This window comes from Sus scrofa, chromosome 3 (genome assembly GCF_054392235.1).
Source record: "Sus scrofa isolate SSC_HxYL_T2T_F1_AM1 chromosome 3, Sscrofa_HxYL_maternal_Yorkshire_Landrace_v2.0, whole genome shotgun sequence".
In the NCBI taxonomy this organism is placed as follows: Eukaryota; Metazoa; Chordata; class Mammalia; order Artiodactyla; family Suidae; genus Sus; species Sus scrofa.
In genome coordinates this window covers 64,432,889-64,458,514 of record NC_139385.1, presented here as the reverse complement: position 1 = coordinate 64,458,514, position 25,626 = coordinate 64,432,889, and the positions used below count along the sequence as shown (strand labels likewise).

Sequence of the window (25,626 nt, the reverse complement as noted above, 5' to 3'; positions counted from 1 at the left end):
TGAATGCAAACCTATAAGAATTTTCAATGTGTATGTGAGGATTTAACTCGTGGGCTCTGAAAACATCAGGTGCCTGTGGAGTGGAAGCTCTTGGTTGTTCTTTCTGATGTTTTTTTGAGGGGGGGGCACTGTGCCCGCAGCATGTGGAAGTTCCTAGGCCAGGGATCGAACCCGTGCTACAGCAGCAGCCTGAGCTGCTAAAGTGATTATGCTGGATCCTTAACCCGCTGCACCACCAAGGAACTTCTGCTTGTTCTTAAATAGAGTGATGAATAGTTAGATCTTGAAAGATACTGGTTTATGTCACTAGGAGAAAAAAATATGTCAAGACCCTTAATTATTGCTCAGGAAGCTTCTCGTGGGAGAACTGTAGGGAGCATTTGCTTTCTGTCAAGAAGGGCAACCTAGGGCAGAACATCTCCGGATACTGTGGCCAGCAGGGTCGGAGGGAGGGAGGGGGGTTAGGGACAGAGCCATCAAGGCTGAGCTGCGGGGAAGGGAGGGGCTGCTCTTAAGAGAAACAAAATTAAAATCTGTCGTGTTTTGATTTTTTTCCCTATTCTCATTCAGTATTGATCTTTTGTTTTTGTGTAATCTTTGTATCTCAGATCCTTATAGGTTTACTGGTTTGGGGTAAAGCGGAAAAAAAAATCAGACCTTTAGCTCATTTTCTAATCTGGAGCCCAGGTTCCGGGAGTGAGGGAGTGGCATGGCCTGTCTTTGCAGCAGGAGCGAGGCTGTGGTCACACCTGTGGTCACGCTGTGGTCACACCACACGGTCATTTCTGTTAGGAGCCGGCAGAGCAGTCTCTCCTCAAGCCCCACTGGGGTGTCCTGCCCAGGAGCCCAGAGACTGTCGGGGGTGAGCAGTTCCACAGGCCTTTGTGGCAAGTTGTGGTCCCTCCCAGCCGGGCGTGCACGTGTGAGCTCACGCTAAAGCTGTGGGTGGGTGGGCTTCCTGTTCCTAGTTCTGCTTGGGGCTCGATGCCTTGTGCCTGACACGAGTGTAAGTTGTCTTTTTCTGCTTTATAGCATCAGGTCCCTTTGAAGAAGGGTCCCAAGTAGAGGTGTGTGATTCTCGGGCTTTGTTTAGAATTAAGATAGTTACCCTAGTCGTCCAGCCTCTCATTTTTCATTACCACCGTAAAAGTGGCCATGTATCAACCACAGATTGAAACGAAACGCATTTGGTGTGATGTTCATGCATGTGGTGTTTGATTGAGGATTATGACACAGACTATTGCTAGAACTTGGCCATGTGACTCTGCTCTGTCTTTGTGGAGTCACATGACAGCCCTGCCAGTCACCACTGTGCTGTTATATTCTAGTACTCCGGTCTCCAGGCCAAGCTGGAAGCCACTGCCGTGAGAATCACTGGTGTAAGATGATTGATGTGTATGTGGTTTCTAAGGTGGTTACGTCCAACTGAAAGTTCTGTTTTAAAAAAAGACATTTTCTTTTTTCATTCAAGCTCATTGTTAATATCTGGGAACCTCTGATTGCCTGCGGAGAAAATAAAATCATGCATGTCATTAAAAAAACCACATGTTTTATTTGTGTTTTTTCTGAAGGATGAAGAGGAAGAAATCAAACTGGAGATAAATATGCTGAAGAAATATTCTCATCATAGAAATATTGCAACATATTACGGTGCTTTTATTAAAAAGAGCCCCCCTGGACATGATGACCAGCTCTGGGTAGGCAGATGTTTCCTCACATCTCGTGGAGTGGATTTCCTCTTCGATTGTATTAAAAGGGTATTAAGGACCTTCAGGGGGCGGGGAGGAGCAAAGAAAAAGGGATAAAATATGGTATCTTCCTTGGCCTTAGGGTAGAAGGTGTCCTGAATATTTATTTTGAAGTTGATTTCACATTGCATGGAAGAGGTAACTTTGTGTTTCAGGAATCAAATGGCACGTTAAAAAAGTAACGAAGTAGCAAGTAAATTAAGAGCTTGAAAATAAAAGCCATATAATAAAAACTTTATGGAAATTAATCAGTATGGAATCTCAACTAAATGCATCTTTACTACATGGGAATAGGAGACAAATTGCAAGAAAATAATAATAAATTCAGTAATTTATTAATAACATTAATGATAATAGTTACTTCAGAACAGTGAATTTCCAGGAAATTTATAAAATTGACACAGTCAAAACCTTATCTCCTATTGGACATGTTTATATTCAAGATGGTGACACTGAGATAGTGTCAGATCTGTCGTTATCCCATTAGTTATGGCAGAGGTACTGGACTTAAAGAGCAGGTAGATTAATGCTCCCTCTAATTTCTACAAAAGCTATTAGAGGAGTTCCTGCTGTGACACAGTGGGTTAAAAATCCGACTGCAGTGGCTCAGGCGGCTGAGGAGGCTTGGGTTCGATCCCTGGCCTGGTGTGGTGGGCTAAAGGATCTAGCATTGCCACAGCTGCGGTATAATTGCTGCAGCTTGGATTCAGTTCCTGGCCTGGGAACATCCATATGCCCTGGGTGTTAACCATCAAAAAAAAAAAGCTATTAGAGAAAATTTGCAAAATTCAGAAAGTAAAAGGGAAACAGTTACCTTTACATCCATTGCCTATATCCAAACATAATTAAAATTTTAGAATAGTTCGTTATCTAAGTCCCTTAATACAACTTGTGTTCATATTGTTCAGACATTAAGATAAGGTCTTAAAAAAAATACATGCTGGAGTTCCCGTCGTGGCGCAGTGGTTAACGAATCCGACTGGGAACCATGAGGTTGCGGGTTCGGTCCCTGCCCTTGCTCAGTGGGTTAACGATCCGGCGTGCCGTGAGCTGTGGTGTAGGTTGCAGACGCGGCTCGGATCCCGTGTTGCTGTGGCTCTGGCGTAGGCCGGTTGCTACAGCTCCGATTAGACCCCTAGCCTGGGAACCTCCATATGCTGCGGAAGCGGCCCAAAGAAATAGCAAAAAGACCAAAAAAAAAAAAAAAAAAAAAAAATACATGCTGCTTAAAAACAGCATTTCTCTTTGGTACTAAACCCAGTTAATGTAGAATAGTTCGGGGATTACAGTGTGTGAATAATAGAACATTCTGGACACTGGGGACTGAGAACGCTGGATAGGAAGTATCTGGATCAGATTTCTGATCATGGGCATAGATGAGGAACAAACCGTCTGCCCCTGCTTGAGCTCGGGGGAGGAGGACCCCTCTGCAGGGCTGCGCTGTGGGACACGAGGGACCCCGGGCTCCTGGGTTCCCGTCCCTGCACCCGTCCCTGCAGAAACTGTCGAGGGGCGAGATGAACTGGGTGCCTCCCCAGAGCTCCGGCGAGGGACTGCTAAGTACGGAGGGCGGGGCCAGGGGCCCCGCGCAGGCTGGGATTTGCAAGTTGCAGACCACAGTCCAGGACGTGGTGGCCGAAGTGTGTCTGCTCTCCCTCCAGCTTGTTATGGAGTTCTGCGGGGCCGGGTCCATCACAGACCTCGTGAAGAACACCAAGGGCAACACGCTCAAGGAGGACTGGATTGCCTACATCTCCCGGGAGATCCTGAGGGTAAGCAGGGGGCGTGGCCAGGGCGTTCGTGCATGTTTTTCCTCCTCCGTGTTCCCTGCCCCCTGGGTTGCTGCTCTTTAGATGCTGCTTTGCAGATGATTCTTTTCAGGACAGCCAAGGGTCTGCATCCCTAGCTGACTTTGAGAGCCGAAGCTCCATCGTAGTTTGGACTCTGGCAAATAGTTGAAAGAAATGAGACTTAAATAGGTAGTGGTTGTGGGGTTTTTTTGTTTGTTTATTTTTTGCTATTTCCCCAAATTCAAGTTATTAAAAAGAAAGAGTGGAGGGGAGGAGAAACTAACTCTGGTGCTTATGGGACTCCCCTGTCTAAACTTATAAATCACTGTAATGATGCTCAATGCTGGCTTTCAAAATTGTCTTTTGGACTTGGGTGTCAGCTGTTAAAGTCTGTTGCAGTATTTATGAGAAAAAGTTCTAATGTTTAATGTTATTTATAGCCAATTGGAAAGCTGGTTTGTGACCTTAGAGCAAGTTTCTGAACTTAAACTACTGTTTAGGAGCTTCTAGATGACCCCTTTCAGTAGTAGAGCCATCCTGACAGCACTGGCAGTGTTTGAAAAGTCCGTATTTGAAAAGTACACATGAGTCGTCAGTGGGCCTCTTGCCTTTTGGTCATCCATCGCTGATTTTCTCTCTACCCCTACATTACATACTTCTGTTATTCGAGTGGATTTCTATTTATCTGACAATTTTAAAAAGTAAAAGGCTATGCAAATGAACTGAAATCTTAATTCTTGTGTTACTCTACAAATGTAAAATGTTACTTTATTTTTGTAGATAAATTTACTCTGCCTTTTATATTTTAAGTTTTCTGGAAGACTGCAGGTTTAAGGAAAAATGCATTTGAGTTCCTGTTGTGGCTCAGTGGGTTAAGAACCTGACATAGTATCCATGAGGACACAGGTTCCATCCCTGGCCTCGCTCAGTGGGTTAAGGATCCGTGAGCTGTGGTGTAGGTTGCAGATGCAGCTCTGACCCAGTGTGGCTGTGGCTGTGGTGTAGGCCTCAGCTGCAGCTCTGATTCAACCCCTAGCCTGGGAACTTTAACATTCTGCAGGTGTGGCTCTAAAAGGGGCAGAAAATGAAAAGAAAAACCTGCCCTCTAGAATTCATAGAGGTAGTTTGAATTTCTTTTTAGGTATTTTTTGGAGCCCTTGGAGATGGACAGTTGCCTTAAGAAAACTAATTGAGAGGGTGACGTGGAAGACCTGTCTCTTTACAGTCACGTTCAGATTTCAGTATAAAAACATCAGGTTTCTTTTATAATTCTGGGAGCCTGCAGGTGGGGAGCTGAGTACCCCATCCTACTCCCCCGTGAGGGCGGTCAGTGACTGGGCAGATGTGTCTATTGTCCTGATAATGAAGACTCTTAGCCGGGTGGGCAGGAGAGAGCGGTGGCTGAGAGTGTGGACCCTTGAGGGAGTCAGACTCTGGGCTGAGTCCTGTCTCTGCTCCAAACCTTCTACAAGACCCCGGCCACATTACTCAGTTTTCAGGCCTGACTTCCTTCATCTGTAAAAATGCAGATCCCAGTCCTAGGAGGGAAGTGCCGTCTTTAGGAGAATTAATGACTTTTCGTGTACATGACTCATTTAACGAAGCATGTGGGTATATATTTCGCTGTTTTACCACTGTGATCTCAGCATTTGCAAGAAGCCCAGGTTGTTCGAGGCCTTGGAGGGTCATGAACATAGCAGTTCAGTGGCCGTCCTTCCAGATGCAGCAAATGTCTTCCACCCCATTGGGTGCTGAGACCAGAGTTTCCTTCACCTACCCTTTGTCCAGAATGGAAATTTTTCCTACGACAAAAGTCCAAATGAACTAAATTCAACCAAGAGCGTCTAGGAGAGTTGGTATCAAACACTAATGTGTGTTTGTTGGCTGTTAGCAGAGACAGTTTGGTAAAGAGAGCAGTGCGGTGAGAGGGTGAGCTCTCCTGGTAAAGGAAGCCAATCCACCTGCATCCCAAGGACCTGCCGGGGGAGGGAGCTTCTCTAGTGGCAAAATGTCCTTGTCCCTTGTGGATATTAGATTCAGGTGCTGCTCAGTTAAGCTCTTAGACGGTCGATCGTCACTGGCGTATAGGCCTCAGACGCCAATAGAGTAGCTCTCGTGGGCTGGCCCACCAAGGCCTCTAGACCCCAAGACTCACCAGCGAAACCACGTGTTCCTTCCAGCCCATGTCCACACTCAGCATGCACATGGAGGCTTTGAGTTTTCCTAGAAACCAGCCTCGTGCACACTGAGTAAGGGCACGAGCGGCCTTGCCCAGCTGGCACTGAAGGACAGCCTTTGATGGCTTCTTTGTTCTGTGACCTCTTATGATGGAGCCATAGGAGAACGTTTCCTGGTTTTGAACATGGATCCCTTTGCTCTTGGGTAGGTGCTTACTGTGTGTTGCATTTTCATCTCTGCTGAGGAGGAGCAGTGGTGGCTTACGTATTGTCAAGGAGGAGCACACTCCCATCCTCCTGGGTCCTTCTTGCAGGAAGCACGTGTCCTCCTTCACAATGATCACAGCTCAGGGTCACGTGGAGTGAGAGCCGTCAGACACAGGCAGCATCCACTCCCCGGCTTGGTAGCCTCGGGACAGAAATTCCTCGAAAGGAAGCAGAGTACATGCAGGCCACACTTGAGAAGATGTGGCTGCTTAATGTTTGCTGCTGAGATAATTCTAGAAAAGTGTAAGAAAGGGGTTTGTGAAAGAGAATAAAAAGTGAACTGAAGGAAGACAGTAGGAATGAGGGAAGCTGCAGTGTGTCCCCCCCACCACCACCTCCTGCATTATGCTGGATGGGGGGACTTTCTTTCCCACTCTAGCACGGAGCTGCCATGTGCTTTCGGTGCTTTGTGGTATGACACCACCCAGCCGGGGAGGTGGGAAAGGACACTGAGCCATCAGGTAGGCTCTGTTCTATTTCAAAGCAGATAGTAAATGATTTTAGAGACCCTCCGTGTTAGGGAAATTAGTGTTCTAGGGCAGCCATTGTGTTTAATTCATATCCTTCAAAGTAATAATAACAATAAAACCCCACAAAAAATTAAACTGGAAAAATCAAACTCTTATTTCTGGTCAACCCTTTTTTGCACTGTGGCATTTTGGAGTTAATAGGCTGCTTGTATCTGAAGGAGGCAGGCTATAGATTTGGCTTCTCGAGCTAAAGATAGAGCCAGTGCATGAGTTGTGAGAATGACGGCTTTTTGTCTTTCTGGCCATATTTGGAGGCGAACTCCCACCACCTCTCATCAGAGGCATGCTCTGGGCTTCCTTCCAGATACAGGGGCATCAGAAAGTGCTCCATGCCCAGTAGGATTTACATCCTTGGGAAAGAAAGATACTTTATTTAAATATAAAGCTCTTTTGATGGCAGAATTGTTTTACACGTGGGGTGGATCACTAGTTAGCAATTTTTTTTTTGCTCTTTGGTGGGAAAACCAGGCAGGGTTCAAGGGCTAGACTTTAAAGCCCACCTTCCCTTTGGCTTTCTCCCGGGGCACATGTAGTTCATATAGGCCCCCTGATCACCCACTGCAAGACAGGCATGCAGAGTGGGAAAGGAACCACCCTGTACACAAATAGCCCAAATTACAGCAGCGACGTTGCAAACCGTCATCTAAAAGCCAGTCTTCAGGGAGCAGCAGGAAAGTGGTCACCCCTCCCCCACCCAGGCCCCGCCTCACTGGGATGGGGGTGCCTCTCTCTGCTTGGGGGCGTCACTGGTGATTGTTCCTGGAAATGCACTGACATTGAATTGTACGTTCTCAGGACGGTTCGCAGAGACTTTTGGCCTGTGTGTGCATTCAGTTATTTATACTCAGAGTGACAAAGAACCAAATCCAGATCTGTCTTTCTTGCTCAGGGACTGGCACATCTCCACATCCATCACGTGATTCACCGGGACATCAAGGGCCAGAATGTATTGCTGACGGAGAACGCAGAGGTGAAACTTGGTAGGTGATGGGCTCGCCACGTAGTCCGGTGCATGCCCCCCGGCCAGCAGCCTCCGCGCTGTGAGCGTTAGCGGAGAACGCTGGCGCTCCCCACAAGGTGCTTCTGTCTTGTGCAAGAGGTGGGAGCTGGGCTCCCTGAGTGGCCCGGCTGCCAGACCCCTTCCCCATGCTCCTGGCTCACCCAGAAGTCCCTCCTGGGGGATCGCAGTTGGGAAGTTCGGGGGCGGGGGTGGCGGTTTCCAGGCTTCCCGGAAACTTTCAGGCTGGTGGAGCGACTTGCTGGCTCTACTCTGGAGAGGAGGCTCCTCACCGTGTGGGGGAAAGCTCGAGTGTCTACACAGGTTTACTCTCAAGGCCCCTGTTCTGACATTTCTCCACCTGCTTCCTCCTTGTGTTCACTGTGCACCTCTTCCTATCCTTCACTGCCACAGTGGACTTTGGCGTGAGCGCACAGTTGGACAGGACGGTGGGGAGGAGGAACACGTTCATAGGCACCCCCTACTGGATGGCCCCCGAGGTCATTGCCTGTGACGAGAACCCTGATGCCACCTACGACTACAGGGTAAGGTGCTGGCCCTGCCGTTCCGGGTGGGGGCGGGGAGGGTCTCTGCCTTGGCATGTGTCCTTTTTGTCCCCGCCCCCTGTGCTGTATCAGTGAGAACTGCCGGGGCACATCTGCTGGGACAGTATTTTGAGCTTGTTTTGGTCCATTCTACATCACCTCCGTTTTGTCACTAAGTGAGATGCTGCTTTGATGGCAGGGCAGGCTGTGGGGGTCACTCTGCTGTTTGTAGAAATTTTTGTCCAGAGCAAATTAAATGCTTCTGCCCTGTTTGCTCTTCTTTTTATCTTGAAGAGTAGATTATAATCAGATATTATTTTAAAGATATTGTCAGTATAAAGCAATGGCTTCATCTGTATGAACTTTGTTGTTGAAGAGCATTGCAGCTTTGTCTTGGTCCCAAGTCTATTTAAACTGTTAGAGTGACCTCTAGGGACTGGTATCAGTAATGCACCTTTTGATCCTGATGTAAACTCCCTCTTGGTCAGACTCAGGTTGAATGTGTTTATGGAAACTACTTTTAAAAAATTCTCTTCCCTTAATTAAATGAGAGTGGTTGATGTACTTATTAGTGATTTTCATAATTAAGTTCATATCTTAACACTTGCCGGTGTATTTAGGAAAATTCTTAAAATGAGCAACTTTAGGTAATTTGTTTGTTAGGATAGCTTCTAAACCAAAGAAGGCTAATGAGGGTAACTGTCAGCTAGATTTTAGAAAATCTTGTTTGGATTTTAGCAAATTGGCTGATATAACTTCATCTCTCATCCAGTGTATATTGAGTGCCTAACACATGGTAGTCATAATTCTGGGGAAACAAAGGTGAATAAAAGAGACAAAAATGCCTGCCCTCATGGAATTTACATTGAATAGGAAATAAAGTTAAAATTCAGGTTTTAAAATTAATACAGAAAGATTGTGTGGAGGGAGCCGTGCAAGTCCATTTAGTGCGTGAGGGTGGCTTTTATTAATTCAGCTGTGGACCTTCCATAAAAAGTACTGTCTAACTTTTAAACCTTTAACCTCTTAGTTAAGTTTGAGATCTTATCAGAAACCATAAGAACAAACATCGATCTGGGCTAGAAGTCTAAATCATTGAATACTTGTGAAGAAATGAAGCAGCATTGAACTGTGAAGCCTGCAGTGGGCAGGGAGAGAGAAGCTGTTATGGGGGCCCTCTCAATTCCATCACAGATACCAGTGGTTCCCGTTAACAATCAGCTTTACCTTTATTGCATCATTGGTTCATTCATTTGGAAGGTATTCTTCCAGATATGTTTGTGCTTTTAATTTCCTGGCGAACTGCCCTTTGGTTTATGCCTCAAAGGAGGCATTTATGTTATTGGTGTGTATGATCAGCAGGGGTGAGTTGGTGCCCTCACAGCTGAGATGGTGGCCTAACGTCCTGCTTTGTTCTGCAGAGTGACTTGTGGTCTTGCGGCATCACGGCCATTGAGATGGCAGAAGGCGCTCCCCGTAAGTAGCCTGTGTTCCTTTTTAGCCCAGTGGTTCTGTGTAGCTTAAACCTAGTCTCAAGTCTTCTAAAAGGCTGGCTTCATGGATAAAGCTGCTCCTGGTAGGGTGGTCAAATGAAGGAATCATAAGTCCAGTGGAGTTTCTGACGTAGAGGGAATTTTTGACCTGCATTATTCCCTTTGAAGATTTCCCTGAGGTTCGTCGGTTACATTATGTTTTATTTAAGTTGTAATCAGATATGTGACCTGCAATTATTCTGACATCAGATAATAGGCAGTAAGTTTTCTTTTTACAGTTGAAACTTAATATTTATTGAAACAGGTCCTAACAGGCAATTTCATTATTACTTATGTTTTGACTTTGTAAATAGAGGGATAACTTTTTATCTGTAGAATGATTTTCTTTTTTTGGGGGGATTACCTATGAAGTTTTGCTTCTGCTTTGGATTAAATCAATGACAGCTTCATGAAATTGAATTTTATTCAGTGATGGGGTAGAATTGCGGAGAACAAAGGGAAATATGGCCTTTTCTGCTGGTCCCCCTACCCCCCTTTAAAAAAAGGTGTACACAGAGAATGTATAACTGTCCAATGGATAGTTGCTGCTGAGAAGTGTTTGTTGAATGAATGAAAAAAAGGTGTATCCCACAGCTGAGGATCAGTTTGTACTCCAGCAGTGGCTGTCTGTCTTGGTCACCTTGTGTCCCCTGAGAAAGTGCTGCCTGGCCCTTTGTTGCAGTTTTCTTTCACAGTGGGAATGGTACTTCCTTTTTCTTTGGCCCCCATTTCCCAGCTGTCTTGTCAGGTCCTCATGAAGGTGAATCAACACACAGAAATGCCTGTCATGACATATTTGTGTGCGCACGTGCACCTCAGGTGCTTCATTGTGATCGGAGTGCAAATGTAATTGCACAGACGTGAACAATTGCAGCGTCCCGTGCCCCCCCCCCCCCCTTTTGCTCTTTCGTGGTGTCACTAGCAATAACAACGAGCATTTATGGAGGACGTAGTGCTCACTGTGTCCCAGGCATTATGCAAGGGCCCTGCCAGGCAGCATCCACATTAATCCTCACAGTCACCCTGTGAGCATAAAGTGATGTTCATTGTCATTTTAGAGACAGTCAGCCCCTTTAGGACCTTGGATCAGTATTCACCTTCGGTTTAGGCAGACTGCCCCGGGACCTCTTGAAGTTGTATTTGTTCTTACTCTTGTCCTCCCCACCCTCTACTGTGTCTCAGTGGGGACTCGGGGTCTGGACTGCCTGACGTAAGGGGTAGGGGTGACACATTGGGCAGAGCACGCGATGCCATGACGGAGCCCTGGTGACGTGAGTGACACTGACCTCTGCATCTCCTCTCCCCAGCTCTCTGCGACATGCACCCGATGAGAGCCCTGTTCCTCATCCCCAGAAACCCTCCTCCCCGGCTGAAGTCCAAAAAATGGTGAGCTGTGTGCTTTGCTGTGGTGGTGGTTGTTCTCTCCCTTAAAAAGAGTTGTTCCCTTTTAGTTTTACCTTAAGGCAAAAGTCTGGCCGTTCTGACTCCCAAAGAACACAAGAGTCAGAGCTGTAAGACACCAGTTAAAAGTTGTATTGGTTTATTTTGTAATTTTTTTTTCCTTTGGTTAATAGCCGTTGAATTATAAAACAGCGACAAGTGACCTTATGAAACACCCAAACATGGTTAAAGAAGAAGGTTCCACTTTAATACTGAAACACACCTTTCAATGTTACGTAGTTCTACGTGTCTTAACATTAAAAAGCAAAGCCGACGTACTTGAAGTCTTCAGTTGAAATGGCATTTTAAACGTCATGGAAGCATAAACTGTCCTTAGGGCTGAATGTTGACATCCCAGCAGGCCCAGCAGTGCGTGTGGAGGGAGTGGTCCCCTCTGGGCTACTGAGCAGAATTGATGGGGGCAGAGGGGGGCATTGGTGACCACCTTCTGGGACGAAAGCGCCAGAGGGGATGTGCTGGAAGGGAGAGGGCAGTGCTTTGTCTTCTGCATGAGGACTCTGCCTGCTTGTTCCGTCCTGAGCTTTTCAGAGTCCCTTCCTATGGGTTCCTACCTCTTGTGTGGTTCCTCCTGCCTTTGCTCCCCGTCTCTGAGGCTTGGCCGTCCATTGTGCTTGCCCCAGGTTTTTCTTTCCAAAACTATTCCTGGGAGTCTTCTCGTTGGTGTCTCCTCTTAGGTGCTGATTCCTCGGGCTCTTAATTCTGATGTAGGTGACTCCTTGCAGCTTTGCCTCCTCCTCTCTTGGACGCAGTGTCATGCCGTTTTGTCCACTCTTTCTTCTCTGAAGACCTGGAGTCTCCGTCCCGCCCGTGGGTGGACGGGCTCACTGTTTCCCCTCCACTTGCTGTCCTTTCCCAGTCTCCTTGCCATCCTCTCTCCACCTTTGTCTGCTGGCAGGTCTCCTCTGTCCTTCATCCTGTCTTTATCTACCTTGGGCCCCAGGTGGCTGAGGTCTGCTTCCACCGGCCAGTCCTTGGGGAGGGTCTTTAAGGCCACACGGTTGCAGTGATTTTAGCCCCACTTGGTCTTCTGTATCAAAGCATGATAACTGCCAGTGTGAGCATCACTGAGTTCTGTTGTCACATGGCCCTAGTGGCACCCGAGCCTGCATTGTCAGACCCCAGCAGCTACCTGGGCAGGTACATTGGGGCAGAAGGTGAGGACAGCAGCTTCAGGGAAGCAGAATTCGCTGCCATCAGCTCCATGTGGGACCAAATCAACTCCCGTCTGGACACATGGAGAGAATGAGCACCTCCACGGGCACCTCCGAGAGCTGCTGGGATCCAGCCTGCAGAGGCACCTTGAGTTACAGCAGCAGCTCAGGGGCCCCAGCAAAGCCAACCCCTAGGCTCGGGGAGCCCCAGTTGGGTTCTGGCCTGAGCACTTGCCGCCTGGCTTAGGTACCTTCTCAAGGCTAGGCCTGTGGATCTCCTGGGGGTTCTGCCTTCCCAGGCCACTCTCCTGGTGCTGGCCTTGGTGTGCCTGGGCCAGTTATGGGCCTGCCCCTGCCCCTTTTGCCTGACCAGTTTCTGGAGGCTCCCCACTCTGCCCAGGCCTTGAGGGTCCACATTAAATGGGTCTCCAACTTCAAAAGCAAAAACCATGGTAACTGCAGTCATCCTGAGAAACCACTGTGATGGTGCATGTCAACAGGGAATGGGCTGCAGGGCACATGCTCGACTAAACAGCACTCATTCCCCTTTCTCTTCTTGGTCAGATTTTATTACAGGGAGCTTAAACTCCATCTTTGGGGGCATTTCACAGTTTGTAAGTCTTTCCAATTGGCCCCACTCTGGTCATTCTGTCCATCACTTGCATTTGGATTAAGTACTACCTGTGGTGCAGTGTGTGAAGGGATGGACGTAGGTGACAGTAGATTCTCCTGTGTTCTTCCCCTGACTCCCTGCGTTAGCATGGCTAGTGTGTCCTCATTGGCAGACACCACTGTCTCATTCTACCTGGGCGTCCTAAAGGGTCAGAGCACGGCACACAAAAAGCCTCTTCCTTGACGGTGTCCACGATGGGTATTCCTATACCTGTTTTTGGAGAAGTGTCTTTTAATAGATGATCAGTGAGCTCTCTTTCCAGCAGAATGTGGTGGTTGATTTTAAAGAATACAGTGTAGATCATTGATTGCTCAAATGCTAATCTATAAGCATACACAGCAGTGCATGTTAGGATTGGAATGTTAGGTTTTTTTTTTTTTTTTTTTGGGGGGGGGGGTGCCTGAAGTGTGTGGAAGTTTCCAGGTCAGGGAGCAGATACAGGCCACTACAGTGACAACACCAGAAAACTCCTCCCCTTGGAATTTTTAAATTTAGGGCTCCAGCTTCAAAGTTGCTGGCATTTGTTTTTAAATAAACTCCCTAAATGATCCTTGTGGGCAGTAGGCTTTGGGAAGCTGTGTTAGAGCGGCCACCCCAGCGGGTGTACTCACCCATGTTCCTCCTTAACCGCAGATCAAGTCACAGCCTCTTCAGTGGCCGAGGGCCCTTCTCTGAGCTGACTCTGATCTATTTTTTTAATTCTTTTCCACCTTTTGCAGTAGCCTCAGGAAACACCTGGTTAATCCCTAGTACTCTGCTTCCTTGTTTGTATGGTTCTGTCACTCTGGAATGAGGGCTTCTCTGTCCCAGATTAGGCAGGTGCAGCATCCACCTCTGTCTTGATGTCCTTCCCGCTCCACTGTGGCGGTAGTTCTGCTTTTTTCCTCCTCTGTAGGTTAAACACCCGCTCTTGTGTACATGTACATTTCCTGCACTTTCTCCTACATGTATCTCTTATAGAGCCTAGTGTAAACAAACGCAAATTGTTGAAAGTTCAGTTTCTGTTGAACAAAAGTAGTGATTTTGAATAGAAATAGACATTAGAAGTGATTCTTAAAAGCAGTGAAATAATTGGGAAGGACCGAACTAAAAGGACTGAACTGATTGTCTCCATTATGTTTTTAAAGACTGGATAACTCATCCATTCAACAAAATCCTCTCACATGCCCATCATAGTCTGCATGCCCAGGGCTGGGCATCGCCGACACTGAAAAGTATGAACCGGTCCTGACCTGTACCATTGTGAGCCAGCAGAAGAGACAAACATCCATGAGAAGTGTGCAGCGTGTTAAACAAAGACCCCCCAGAAGGGCTCCTGACTTGGACCCTGGGGGGTGGCGTGGTGCTGGGAAGGGCTCTCCACCAAGGGGGTGTCTGAGCTGAGTCTCAGAAGACAGGGTGGGTGAGAGTGTCTCGGCCAAGGCTAGGGAGGGGGTTCCTGTGAGCCAGAAATGCAGTAGCAGGGAACACAGAAGCGGCTGATGGGGTGAACACTGGCAGCAGAGTCACTGCCCTCCTCAGCACTGTCATTTCTGCCTCCGCCCGTTAGGCTTAGAGCACAGCTACATCAACGAGTTTGAAACCAATGGAAATATACTAAGAGGTCTAAGAGCCCTGCGTTTGGTCACTTTCCTGACCTGTGTCTGGTCTTGTGTTCTAGGGCCCAGGCTTCTCTCCTCTGTCACCTTCTTGTTAGCAAACACCTCCCTTTCCTCCCCACCTCCTCTGCCCAGTGATGATGTGATTAATAGGCAGCCGTGACTCCGAGCCACATTGGGGCCCTGAGCATGTTTAAGGCCCTGAGCTCAGTTTAAGGGATGTTCCCGTCCCAGTGATACCTACTGTATTCCCATTTTATTCCTGCAGTCTTACAGAAAGTTGCTCACAGTGAATTCTGAAGCCCTCTGTTGCCATGCTTGTTAAGTTACCGATGTTTTGGAGCTTTGCTCTTTGCGGTAGAAATTTGATTATCTTTTTTACTTCCTTTTCTAGGTCAAAGAAGTTTTTTAGTTTTATAGAAGGGTGCCTAGTGAAGAATTACATGCAGCGGCCTTCCACAGAGCAGCTTTTGAAACATCCTTTTATAAGGGATCAGCCGAACGAAAGGCAAGTTAGAATCCAGCTTAAGGACCACATCGACCGGACCAGAAAGAAGAGAGGAGAGAAAGGTATTAAGCTTGTTTGTATTTTCATCTTAAAAAGTATTCTTTTAGGTTTTTGCAAACCTTTCTCACCTATGAGTTTGTGCCCCCCTCGCCTGTCTCTGCTTAGCACCTGCTGATAGGGGTGACCAGAGCTTCGTGAGCTGGGCACTGCTGCTGGTCAGCACGGCGGGTGCTGTCTTGTTCCTCCTCAGGGCCGAACCTTCGCTGTCCTGCTTTTTACATCATTGTGACCCTTGAGTTCTGTCCACGTCACGCAGGGCTGTGAACGTCACTGTCATTGGTTACCTGGGCCTCATGTGCAGCCTGACCACTTTTCTTGCATTACCGCACAAAGGAGCACACATTCCTCTGATGACTTAAGCTTCCCCTCTGTCCCCAGTGTCTGGGTTTTCTGTCCTGATGTGTTCTGTGTCCGCCTGTTGGGTTTAGCTCTTCCTCCTGCCCAGCAAGGTGCAGGCCAGCTTCACCACCGTTTCCCCCAAACCTTCTTCTCTGGGGCCCGGGGCTCACACTGATCTTCCTGTTCTGGGGATTCTTACAGCAACTTGCAGGACAGCACTATGTAACTGGCATCCTGTTAATGGATGTTTTTGAACACTCAAATTTTAAGGCCAAAGAAGAAACTTAAAAAAAGTAAGTTCAGGTCAGTGAAGAAGTTGGTCAGAGGTGTCTTTGGAGGCCTGTACTGAGCTTTGCACGTATTCATTTCCCACTGGTACAGGTTTGGTATTCAGAGTTAACCATCATTCATGGTCATAATAACTTTTTCATAAAAAATAAGTTTTATAGGAGTTCCCGTCCTGGCTCAGTGGTTAACGAATCCGACTAGGAACCATGAGGTTGCGGGTTCAAACCCTGGCCTCGCTCAGTGGGTTAAGAATCCGGCATTGCTGTGAGCTGTGGTGTAGGTCGCAGACGCGGCTCAGATCTGGCGTTGCTCTTGCTGTGGCTCTGGTGTAGGCCTGTGGCTACAGCTCCAATTAGACCCCTAGCCTGGGGACCTTCATATGCCACGGGAGTGACCCTAGAAAAGGCAAAAAGACCAAAAATAAAAAAGTAATAAGCCTTATATATTAAGCTATGTATCCAATTGTAATGAAGTGGACTAAATTTTGAAAATAAAGCTTTTTTGGGAAAAGGTGATTTGCATATGGGATCACTCCCCTGTGGTTTGCTTTCTTTCTTTCTTTGTTTTTTTTAACGGCTGTACCTGGAGCATATGGAGGTTCCCAGGCTAGGGGTCGAATCAGAGCTACTGCTGTTGGCCTGCACCATAGCCACAGCAATGCCAGATCTGAGCCTCGTCTTTGACCTACACCACAGCTCATGGCAGCATCAGAACCTTAACCCACTGAGCGAGGCCAGGAGTCAAACCCGCATCCTCATGGACACTAGTCAGATTTGTTTCCAACGAACCATGATGGGGACTCCCCCCATGACTTGCTTAATATCAGCTAGCAGTCCTGGAGCACTGGCTCCAGCCGGCATGAGCCTCTGTTTTTATCCTGGAGCACCTCCTATGTCCCTTGTCACCCACATTTGCCGACACAGACGGGGTGCCCTCCACCTTGAATTCTTACCTTCATGTCACAGTGGCTTTTCTGCTTTGTTCACCTTCTGGATACTCTCAGCCTCTCTCTAGTAATCAAGAGTTCACAGTGCAGAATTTTAAATGGAACACTACCTATTTAAAGGACTCCCAAGATTATTTAAGTTGGCATTTCCCTTGGAAGCTAGCCTAGTCTTAAGGTCTTTAAGATATAGTTTAGGTTGTCTAGCATAGAAAAGAAGTAAGGTCATGTATGTAGACTGGATTTGTAAATATAGATAATAGGTATCGACAATTCTGTATGATACAGACCAAGCTGTATTTTAGCTCTCTGACTTGTTTTTCTTATCATGTACTGATTTTTAACTTAACGTATCTCTGACAAAAGTTAGAAACGAATGTTTTGCTTATAAATCCCTCCAACTTTTCTAGATTTGATTGCTAGAAAACAATCAAGACATTAGAGTGAAAGTGCTCCCTGAAGATCAGGTGCTCACGTGACCTGCAGGGCCCAATAAGATGGACAGTTGTCTTTCGGGAACGTTTTAGAAAACCTGTGGAATGAAAGTTTTTCGTGCCGAAGCTTTTGCTTCATCTGGTCTCAGAGCAGCCTTTGTTTCCTTGTGCGGTTGAGTTTCATCAGTTATTTTCATCATTCTGCCTTTGTTGTCATTTATTCATCTATTTGTTATTGAAGTGCAGTTGATTTACAATGTTGTGTTACTTTCTGGCATACAGCAAAGGGATTCAGTTATATAGATATGTATGTTGTTTTTCAGATTCTTTTCTTTTATTTTCTTTCTTTTTTTTTTTTTTGTCTTTTTGACTTTTCTAGGGCCGCTCCCGCGGCATATGGAGGTTCCCAGGCTAGGGGTCTAATCAGAGCTGTAGCCATTGGCCTACGCCAGAGCCACAGCAACTCGGGATCCGAGCCGCATCTGCAACCTACACCACAGCACATAGCAAGGCCAGGAATCGAACCTGCAACCTCATGGTTTGTAGTCGGATTCGTTAACCACTGCACCACGACAGGAACTCCCAGATTCTTTTGGGTTACTACAGGATATTGAGTATCGTTCCCTGTGCTATGCAGTAGGACTTTGTTATTTATCTGTTTGATAGATGGTAGTTTGTATCTGCTAATTCCAAAGTTCTAGTTTATCCCTCCCCTCCACTTTCCCTTTGGCAACCACAAGGCTGTTTTCTGTGTCTATAGAGCCTGTTTCTGTTTTATAAATTAGTTCATTTGTATCATATTTTAGACTCTGCATATAAGTAATATCATATGTTCTTTGTCTTTCTGACTTCACTTAGTGTTATAATCTCTAGGTCCATCCAGCTTTATAATTTGTGGGAACATGGGATTTTTTTTGTTTGTTTGTTTGTTCTAAAAACCTACTTAAGGCTTCACTTTTTCTCAGTCTAGTAAACTTTTGCCTCTGCTGTACTCTAAGGCGATGCCCACGTGCTAAAAATAACGGAATAGATTCTTTTATTGCCTTAGTTTGGGCAGGTAAGTCTCTTCTAAATTTTGGTATCAGAGCAGACTTTCTGAATTTGCTGATGCTTTTGGATCACTTTTCAGGGGCCCCGCACCCGGAGGGATGGTCTTGAATTTGATGGGGGGGCGCTCTTCCTGGGGAGGACCGGCTCTCGGTGGGTGGGTCCTGTGCCTCCTCCAGCCACATGCTTCACACGTTAGTATTTCCTCAAAGAACATAGGTTTTATTTTCAGTGGTCCTGCCCTCGGAAACGCTGCCCAGCACACACAGTGTCATGGTCTGTGAGCTGTCCCGCTTATCCTGTCCTTTTCTTTGTAGATGAAACCGAGTATGAGTACAGCGGGAGTGAGGAAGAGGAGGAGGAAGTGCCTGAGCAGGAGGGAGAGCCGAGGTACTGCTGCCCCCTGCCCATTGCTTCGGTGGAGAGACTGCTGTGGTGTGAAGGCGTATAAATGGCTTTGGCAGCACCTTAACACCTTCCGTCCCTTTGTGCTTTCAAAGCCTCCTGTAAATGCACCCCAGGGAGAGGGGGGGGCTCTGACGCAGTGGCTCTTTACTGAGATGGCATTGCTTCCTGCCCCCCAGTCGTTTGGAAGTGCAGGTCCTGTCTGCTCCTGTGGCCGGGGGGCTCCCCACGGCCCTTGTTACTCCAGGAGGCGTGGATGGGAAATGCCATGTAGCGTGGGAAATAGCCCTGCTTATGGGCCAGCAGGGCCCCAGTGAGAATGCTGCAGTCTCCCCAGAACTCGTTGGTTGGCTGCTTTGCTCTTCCTCCCAGTGACGGTGCTGGCAGGTGGCCTCCTCTGTCTGGTGCCTTCTGGCCCGCTCCAGGCCCAGTCTATCTTTGAGTCTCTGATTTGGTCATCTCTGGCTCCCCAAGGCACACTTGGGCAGAGGGCGAAGGTTTGGTAGCAGGACCCTCCTAGTGGCTCAGGGAAGGGATGACTGATGGGTTCCAGGAATGGTCTTGCTGGCCGCCTTCATGTCAAAGCCACACGGAGCTGACCAGCGCGACAGAAGGAGCATCAGGCCAAAAGATGTGTGGGGACCCATGTTCTGAGAATGGGCACTTCAAGAGAGCATGTCAAGAGAGGAGAGGATGTACTGGAATAAAACTCCATGTCTTCTTATATAGGAGAAGATGAGAATCTATTTGAGACTAAAATTTGTAGACAGTCTGAAGCGACTTCATGAGCAGTGTCACTGTTTGGGGTTAGGAGTGCGATGTAATGAAGAGCTGATTAGGGGGATGTATGTCTGTGTTGCTCTGGGAGTTTTGAAAGTGGAGCACTGACTCTTAGCGGGAGACCAGCTGGGAGTGATGCCCTTTGATTGGTCTCATGATGGCTCCCTGGGGACCTGCTTGGGCTTAGCTGCTGGCCCTGGGAATGAAGGGAGGGGGTGGGGCTTCGGGACCAGACCTGGTGGGCCCGATGGAGGGGACAAGGGGACAGAAAGTCCTAAAGGTGGTTCCAGTATTTCCACCTGGCAGACCTGGGGGAAGGTGGTCCCAGAGGGCTGGTGCCTGGAGGAGGAGGTGGTTTCCGCCTCTCACTGCCCAGGTTGAGTTGATGGGAGACTCCTGAGTAGAGATGTCCTATCAGACGTGCAGGACTGAGTTTTCAGCTGTTTAGGAACCAGGTGGAGAGTGGACGCTTTTAAAGTTAGGCCTGGCTGTTCCTGGGGTGGCCGCGAGGTGAGGGTGAACGGGGCTCCCGGGTGGACGGGGCTCCCGGAGCCCACTGTAGACTTGGAGCCCTCCTGAGCGCCCTCTTCCCCTGCAGCTCCATCGTCAATGTCCCTGGGGAGTCGACACTGCGGCGGGACTTCCTGAGGCTGCAGCAGGAGAACAAGGAGCGCTCGGAGGCTCTGAGGCGGCAGCAGCTCCTCCAGGAGCAGCAGCTCCGGGAGCAGGAGGAGTACAAGCGGCAGCTGCTGGCGGAGAGACAGAAGCGGATCGAGCAGCAGAAGGAGCAGAGGCGGCGGCTGGAGGAGGTAGGAGCGGAGCGCGGCAGGCAGTTCTCCGGGCACCCTGGTGGGGGTCCCCCTGCTGCAGGTCAGGGCGTCCCGGCTCGTGGGCGCTGGGCGGGCCTGCCTCAGTTACACCCCACCCCATGTTCCCAGGGCCATAGGGCCCCCCGCTGGAGGCCAGCTCGAGTTTGACCTCATTTCTCTTCCACTCTTGGCGTTGGGGTCCATGTTTGTGGACCCATAATTTTTTGGCACTTCAGACTTTTTCACAGGAAAAATATTTTTCTACAAATGCCTTAACTTTCAGTCTTTTAAAAAGCAAATGCCTCAACTTGAGGTGCATTGAAGAGGAAGGGATGGGGAAGAATTCTTTTGGGTGTAATACACGTGCTGTACTCTGGCTGTTGGAGTGGGACCCCTGACTTGTGTGGGGGATGCATTTTGTACTCCCTGCCCTTGAACTCATCAATACAATTGACAGTGGCAGTGTGGTTACCCAGAGCTTTTTTATTTTTAATTCATAGATGCATTTCCCTGTATTTCACATCAGGCTCAAAAGAGTCTTTTGATTTTTCTTTTCTTTACTCCCTTTTCCTGTGTATTTCATAGCTCCAAATTTCTCGTGCATAATAGCGTTTCCACTTAATTTCATAATTTTATTGTTTCACCTTTATCTTTCAGGCCAGAAAAAGGACCCCAAACAACAGTAAAGCTAGGTGTTGATACACTGTGCAGTGGAGTTTAAACAACAAACACATGCTTTTTTTCCCCAGGTTACTTAGGGTACATTTTGTGGCAAGAATCTTGGTTTCCTTTTGTGTGTTTATAGTCTGAATTCTGAAAACTTCACTGTTTGCCCGTAGTTTAGAAAACCAGTGTTTGTCTAACTAAGGAGACTGAAGTTTTTTTGGGCAGCACTTGTGGAAGAAAACACAGGGCACAACCTTCCTCTTAGGAGGCACTTGCGGTTTATTTTCAAACTCTTTTCTAACATTTTAAGACTTTGAAAAGAGCAGAGACCCTAAGTGGTTCTGAGGTTTGTCCGTCTGGACTTAGTACCTGAGTGCACTTGAGTTTGAGCCTCCAGCTGTTTCTAGTGCTTCTCTATGTAGAACTCGCCACTGTCCATTCTAACCCTGGGTTGAATTTTCCTTGAGTCCATGGCACAGGGCAGTTTGGTGGTTTGTGACCTGGAGGACCGAGGGCTGGTCCCCTTGAGCTCGTTGTAACACAGGCCCTGGAAACTGCTTTCAGGCCAAATGACAGTGAGCTAAGTTTCTGTTATGCAGGCTTTGTACCAAGTAGGGAATGAGGGTTATGGGGTTAGGTCAACCATGCCTCAAGAAAAGACACTGAGGTTTTAAAGGCATTTGCTCTGTAGCTAAATAGAGGCTAGGGAATCAGTGTTGCTAGCTAAGTGTGACCGTGGCACTTGACCTGCTTCAGTGAGCCCTTGAATTTCAGCATCTCAGTGAAGTTCAGACTCCCTGTCACCTTTTACCTCTTAATCAGGAAAGATGGAGCTGGGTCCTGTAACGGTGGTGTTAGCAGAGCAGAACCCACTGATTTGGGTTCTTGGTGGCCCAGTGCCTCTGCGTCAGCCTGGGAATTAAGCATTGTCTGCACGCTACGTCCCAGAAGGTATCCCAGGGAATATTTCAGCCATAGATGATTGTGGCTCTTTATTGGCATTCAAGGTTTGGGGAATAATGATTCCTTTTGTTACTAATCAAGTAGATAAAGACTGTCCGCCTCACTCAGAAGACAGATGATGATTAAAATGGAAAGGAGATAAAAGCTCTCTATCACAGCTGCAAAAAAATGGTCCCAGGTCAAGGCTGTAGGGAAACAGGGCAGATGTTACTTTCTCTGAAAGTGCTGCAAACTCTGTCCCCTGGGGCTTGGGCTGAGTCTGTGCCCCCCCATTGCTGTTTCAGAGCCCCGTGTGCAGCTGGGGTGTCCCGCTCCAGCCCCTGGTCTGTAAGAGACCTGCGTGGTTGCTGTGTCCTCTGCCCTTTCTGGCGCTCCGTGAAATTTGCTCCCGCGCTCTCTCCCTCATTTCTCTGCTCTCTCTTTCTCGGCTCTTGCTCGAACTGGAGATGTTGGATGTCCTTGCAGATCTTTTCAAGTCTGTCTCCATTTGCCGGAAATGATGTTTCCGTTGGTTTTCCATTTTGCTTGTGTCTTTTGGACGGTGCTGGGAGGATGGGGTGGGTGAGGAGGCTGAGCACATGCTGCAGGTTCACACGGGTGGTTTCCCTCTTCGCCGCTCAGCGTTTTCTCAGCGCACTCAAAATGTGTTACCCAGATTCAGAGCCCCGAGCACAAACGATCTCTCTCCATCAAGAGGTTTTAGTGTCAGTTACCCTGTTACCTTCCCAACTTTGATGCATCATCACAGCTTTGGCTCACGGAGAGCTCTGCCTCCAGCCAGTGGGTCTCCCCCCCCCTCCCCCATAAAAATTATTCACCCTGGCCAGCCTTTTCTCCCAGTTTGTGATTACTCCCTTTTTTATTTTATTTTTTAATTTTTGGAGCAAAAATGAAAATTATTTCATCATCTGGTCATTGAGTCCAGTGGTTTGGGCTCTTTCCATTGACTCTTGCCCTGGTACCTTCCACGTACTCCTCCTGTGATCCCCACGGAAGTGACCACCTCGTCTAGGTTTAGTAGAAAGGCTGCAGGAGATGCCCTGGAGAAAACCCCATCCGTCATCCAAGCTGGGCAGCATTAGTGGCTGTCCTTCAGATGTGGTTCTGAACCTGTTACATTTTTAAGTTTCCTGTCTCCTAATCTATACTTCTTCATTTTGACCTCACAGGGACTGTCAGATTATTGGTAAAAGCAAGATGCATTGGTCTGGTGTGCTACTTTGTTTAAAAAAAATAAAAATAAAAAAATTATTTCATAGGGGAAATCTGTTCTTAGGAAACCAAAGGTGCCATGATAACAGCAGCACTTTTTTTTTTTTTAAATAACTGAAAAATTTTTTTCTTCATAGATGAAGACAAAATCAAACTGGTCCTTTGAAGCTAGGACTTTTCCTTTTCTTAAAAACGAAAGACAGAAAAGGGGAAAATCCAGGTCCCTGTGTACCTGAACTCACCCGTTTGTGAGGGTGGCCGTGTGCTCTGTAGACGCTGAACAGGGGACGTGGCTGAGCATCTGCCCATGGGGCCAAGTCATCTGTCAGCAGCTTTCTTCTCCTTTCTGTCCTGCAGCTGCTGATAAATGTTCAGGACTTCCCGCTGTCAGATTTTCTGCAGGTATTTGAAGGAGTAGCCCCTTAACTTTATGATCTGTCCAGGTCTTCAGCCCTGGAGTTGCCATGGTCACTGGGCTGTGGGGGCCCAGTGGGTATGTGCCCGGCAGCTCCCGCCTCTGCTCTTCTTCCACCAAGAGGACGTGGTTACATTCATTTCTCTCATTTCTGCAGATGCCAAAGTGACCGCAGTTTTAGAGATGTGGGTGGAACTGGAAGAAATCAAAAGCAGAATGTAGAACAAGAGAAAATACTTTGTTTCTGTGAAGTGGGATTTGTCCTGAGGTTCAATTCTAACACTAGGAAGGCATGGAGGTTGCTTGGAAAAGATGAGCCGACTATGGCTCATGTTTATTATGTGTTTCTGGGTTGTGCGACCCTGGAAGGAAGGCACGGTGACCCCTTCACCCAAGCAGCATCTGTGTGTGTGTCTTCACCCCCTGCCCACATGGAGGCCCCGTGCGTGGGGCAGATCACACTTGTGAGCCCAGGGCGCCTCTTACATACCGAACTGCAGCCATGCTCTGTCAGACGACAGGGGTCTCCTCTCCCAGAAGCCCTCAGTTCTGCGCACCCCAGTCTAGTTTGGTTTTTTTTTTTTTAATTTTCCTCCTAGTTAAATTTCATAAGACTTATGTTAATTCAGCAAATGTTATTTGTTGCCTCACAATGGAGAGGAGTAGTCTTTGGGGAAAAGCAAATAGTTCATCTATTAAAGCTTCCTTGAGACCTTGCTCTCAAAAAACTCCAGGATTGGTGGTATGTGCAAGCAGCCATGTCGCCCCGCTGTTGTTGGAAATGGGTGAACCTGAAGAATAGACCGGTTCATTGAAGATGTTTACTTTCTAAAGCCAGTCAGTTAAGTGGACCCCACTGTCATCAGCACGGCCTCTTTAGGAAAGTTGTTAGGACTGTGAGATGAAAGCCCTGCTTTTAAATACCAGCCTAGAAAGGGAACTTAAAGATCATTGCAGCAGAGTTAGGAAAGTACATATTTATTCAGGCATGCTTGGAAAATTTAAAGTAATAAGGAAGTCTCTTTATAATTTGAGAGATTTGGAAATCACTTTACGGCATCGTGCAGTTTTTCAGTTTGATTTTGTTTTTAAAGAAAGACTGTTTCAAAAAAGTAAGAATGACATCAATTTGAAAAAGCTTCAAAGGATTATATCACGTTTATCGATCTTAATAGGGTAAACCTGAGCAGGCATGTTCATTAGAATTTTCTCGGGTTTGTTGCTTGAATTCCCAGGCATAGGTTAATCCACTGTGGACTGATGTTACTTCATCAGTATATGGTGGTATATACGTTTTATTTTTGGCCATTTTCTTTTGAAGTTCTCTTACAAGAGGCCAGCTTTTCACATGAATAATCTGTTAAGGTATTTACTAAGGGCTTTCTTTAAGTTTTAATTTCTCCCCTACACACACACACACACCCCCTCAATTAAGGGCCTGTTCTGACTATAGTGGTTTTCAGCGGTTGGAATTTACATTTTTGCTCTTGGTCCAGTGTACCACTTCACGTATTAGAGCATAATGTGGATGAAGGATTGATTAAAATTGAAATATGTATTTTTTTTTGAAAAGGCACAGCATTGTAAATCAACTATAATTTAGAAAAATTTTTAAAAAATTTAAACACAAGTGAAATGGAAAAAGTTACCTGGAAGGGCAACTTTAACTTAAACTCTAAGTTAAACTTAAGATTCTTAGTAGCATTTAGTTAGCTGAAGTGAAGATTTACCCCTGGGCTGGGAGCCCTGCATCACCCCCCGCCTCCCGTGCAGTTGGAAATAACCAGGGTGGATTCTGCACATTGCATCAGCTAGAGCTTCCTGCCAGGTAGAAGAATGGGTATCTCCTCTGAGACCAGAGGATGTGCACAGGGGCCTGTTGTTCCCTGGTCCCCGGGTGCCCACAGCGCAGGGCTGGGAAGCAGGTGAGATGAGAAGTCTCCCAGGTGTGGGCTGGACCAGGGACAGCCCTGCCTGTGTGGACTGGGGCGGCAGTGATTCAAGTCAAGCAGCTGAAAGGTGACTTGGCCCCATGGGCAGCCACATATGGAAAGCCAGCCCTGATGCTGGTTCACCCCCCTTCCTCTGCATCTTCCCTCGTCTTCTCTGGAGGCAGAAGTTTGAACCTTGAGGCTGGTGTGAGCCAGACTCTTGACTGCATCTGGGCTCCCAGAGTGTGTGGGTGCCCAGCCGTGTTCCCTCTGCAGTCTGGCGGCCTCCAGCACTCTCATTGGAGTTTCTCTCCTCACCTGGCTCTTTCTTGAAGACTCCTTGTTCAGTCTTTTATT

The 25,626-nt window shown here is 47.4% G+C and overlaps 1 protein-coding gene across 50 annotated transcripts in view; it reads left to right on the top strand.

Moving 5' to 3' along the window:
• The window catches only part of MAP4K4 (mitogen-activated protein kinase kinase kinase kinase 4), a 166,433-nt gene that overhangs the window by 100,622 nt on the left and 40,185 nt on the right, over positions 1 to 25,626 (top strand). For all 50 annotated transcript variants that reach the window (XM_085018558.1, XM_085018557.1, XM_085018553.1 and 47 more), the window contains exons 4-12: positions 1,572 to 1,697; positions 3,410 to 3,520; positions 7,402 to 7,492; positions 7,924 to 8,054; positions 9,476 to 9,530; positions 10,894 to 10,972; positions 14,864 to 15,039; positions 18,406 to 18,478; positions 19,872 to 20,082. In XM_085018558.1, coding sequence (XP_084874684.1) covers positions 1,572 to 1,697; positions 3,410 to 3,520; positions 7,402 to 7,492; positions 7,924 to 8,054; positions 9,476 to 9,530; positions 10,894 to 10,972; positions 14,864 to 15,039; positions 18,406 to 18,478; positions 19,872 to 20,082 — 1,053 coding nt within the window. The remainder of the gene's footprint in view (positions 1 to 1,571; positions 1,698 to 3,409; positions 3,521 to 7,401; positions 7,493 to 7,923; positions 8,055 to 9,475; positions 9,531 to 10,893; positions 10,973 to 14,863; positions 15,040 to 18,405; positions 18,479 to 19,871; positions 20,083 to 25,626) is intronic.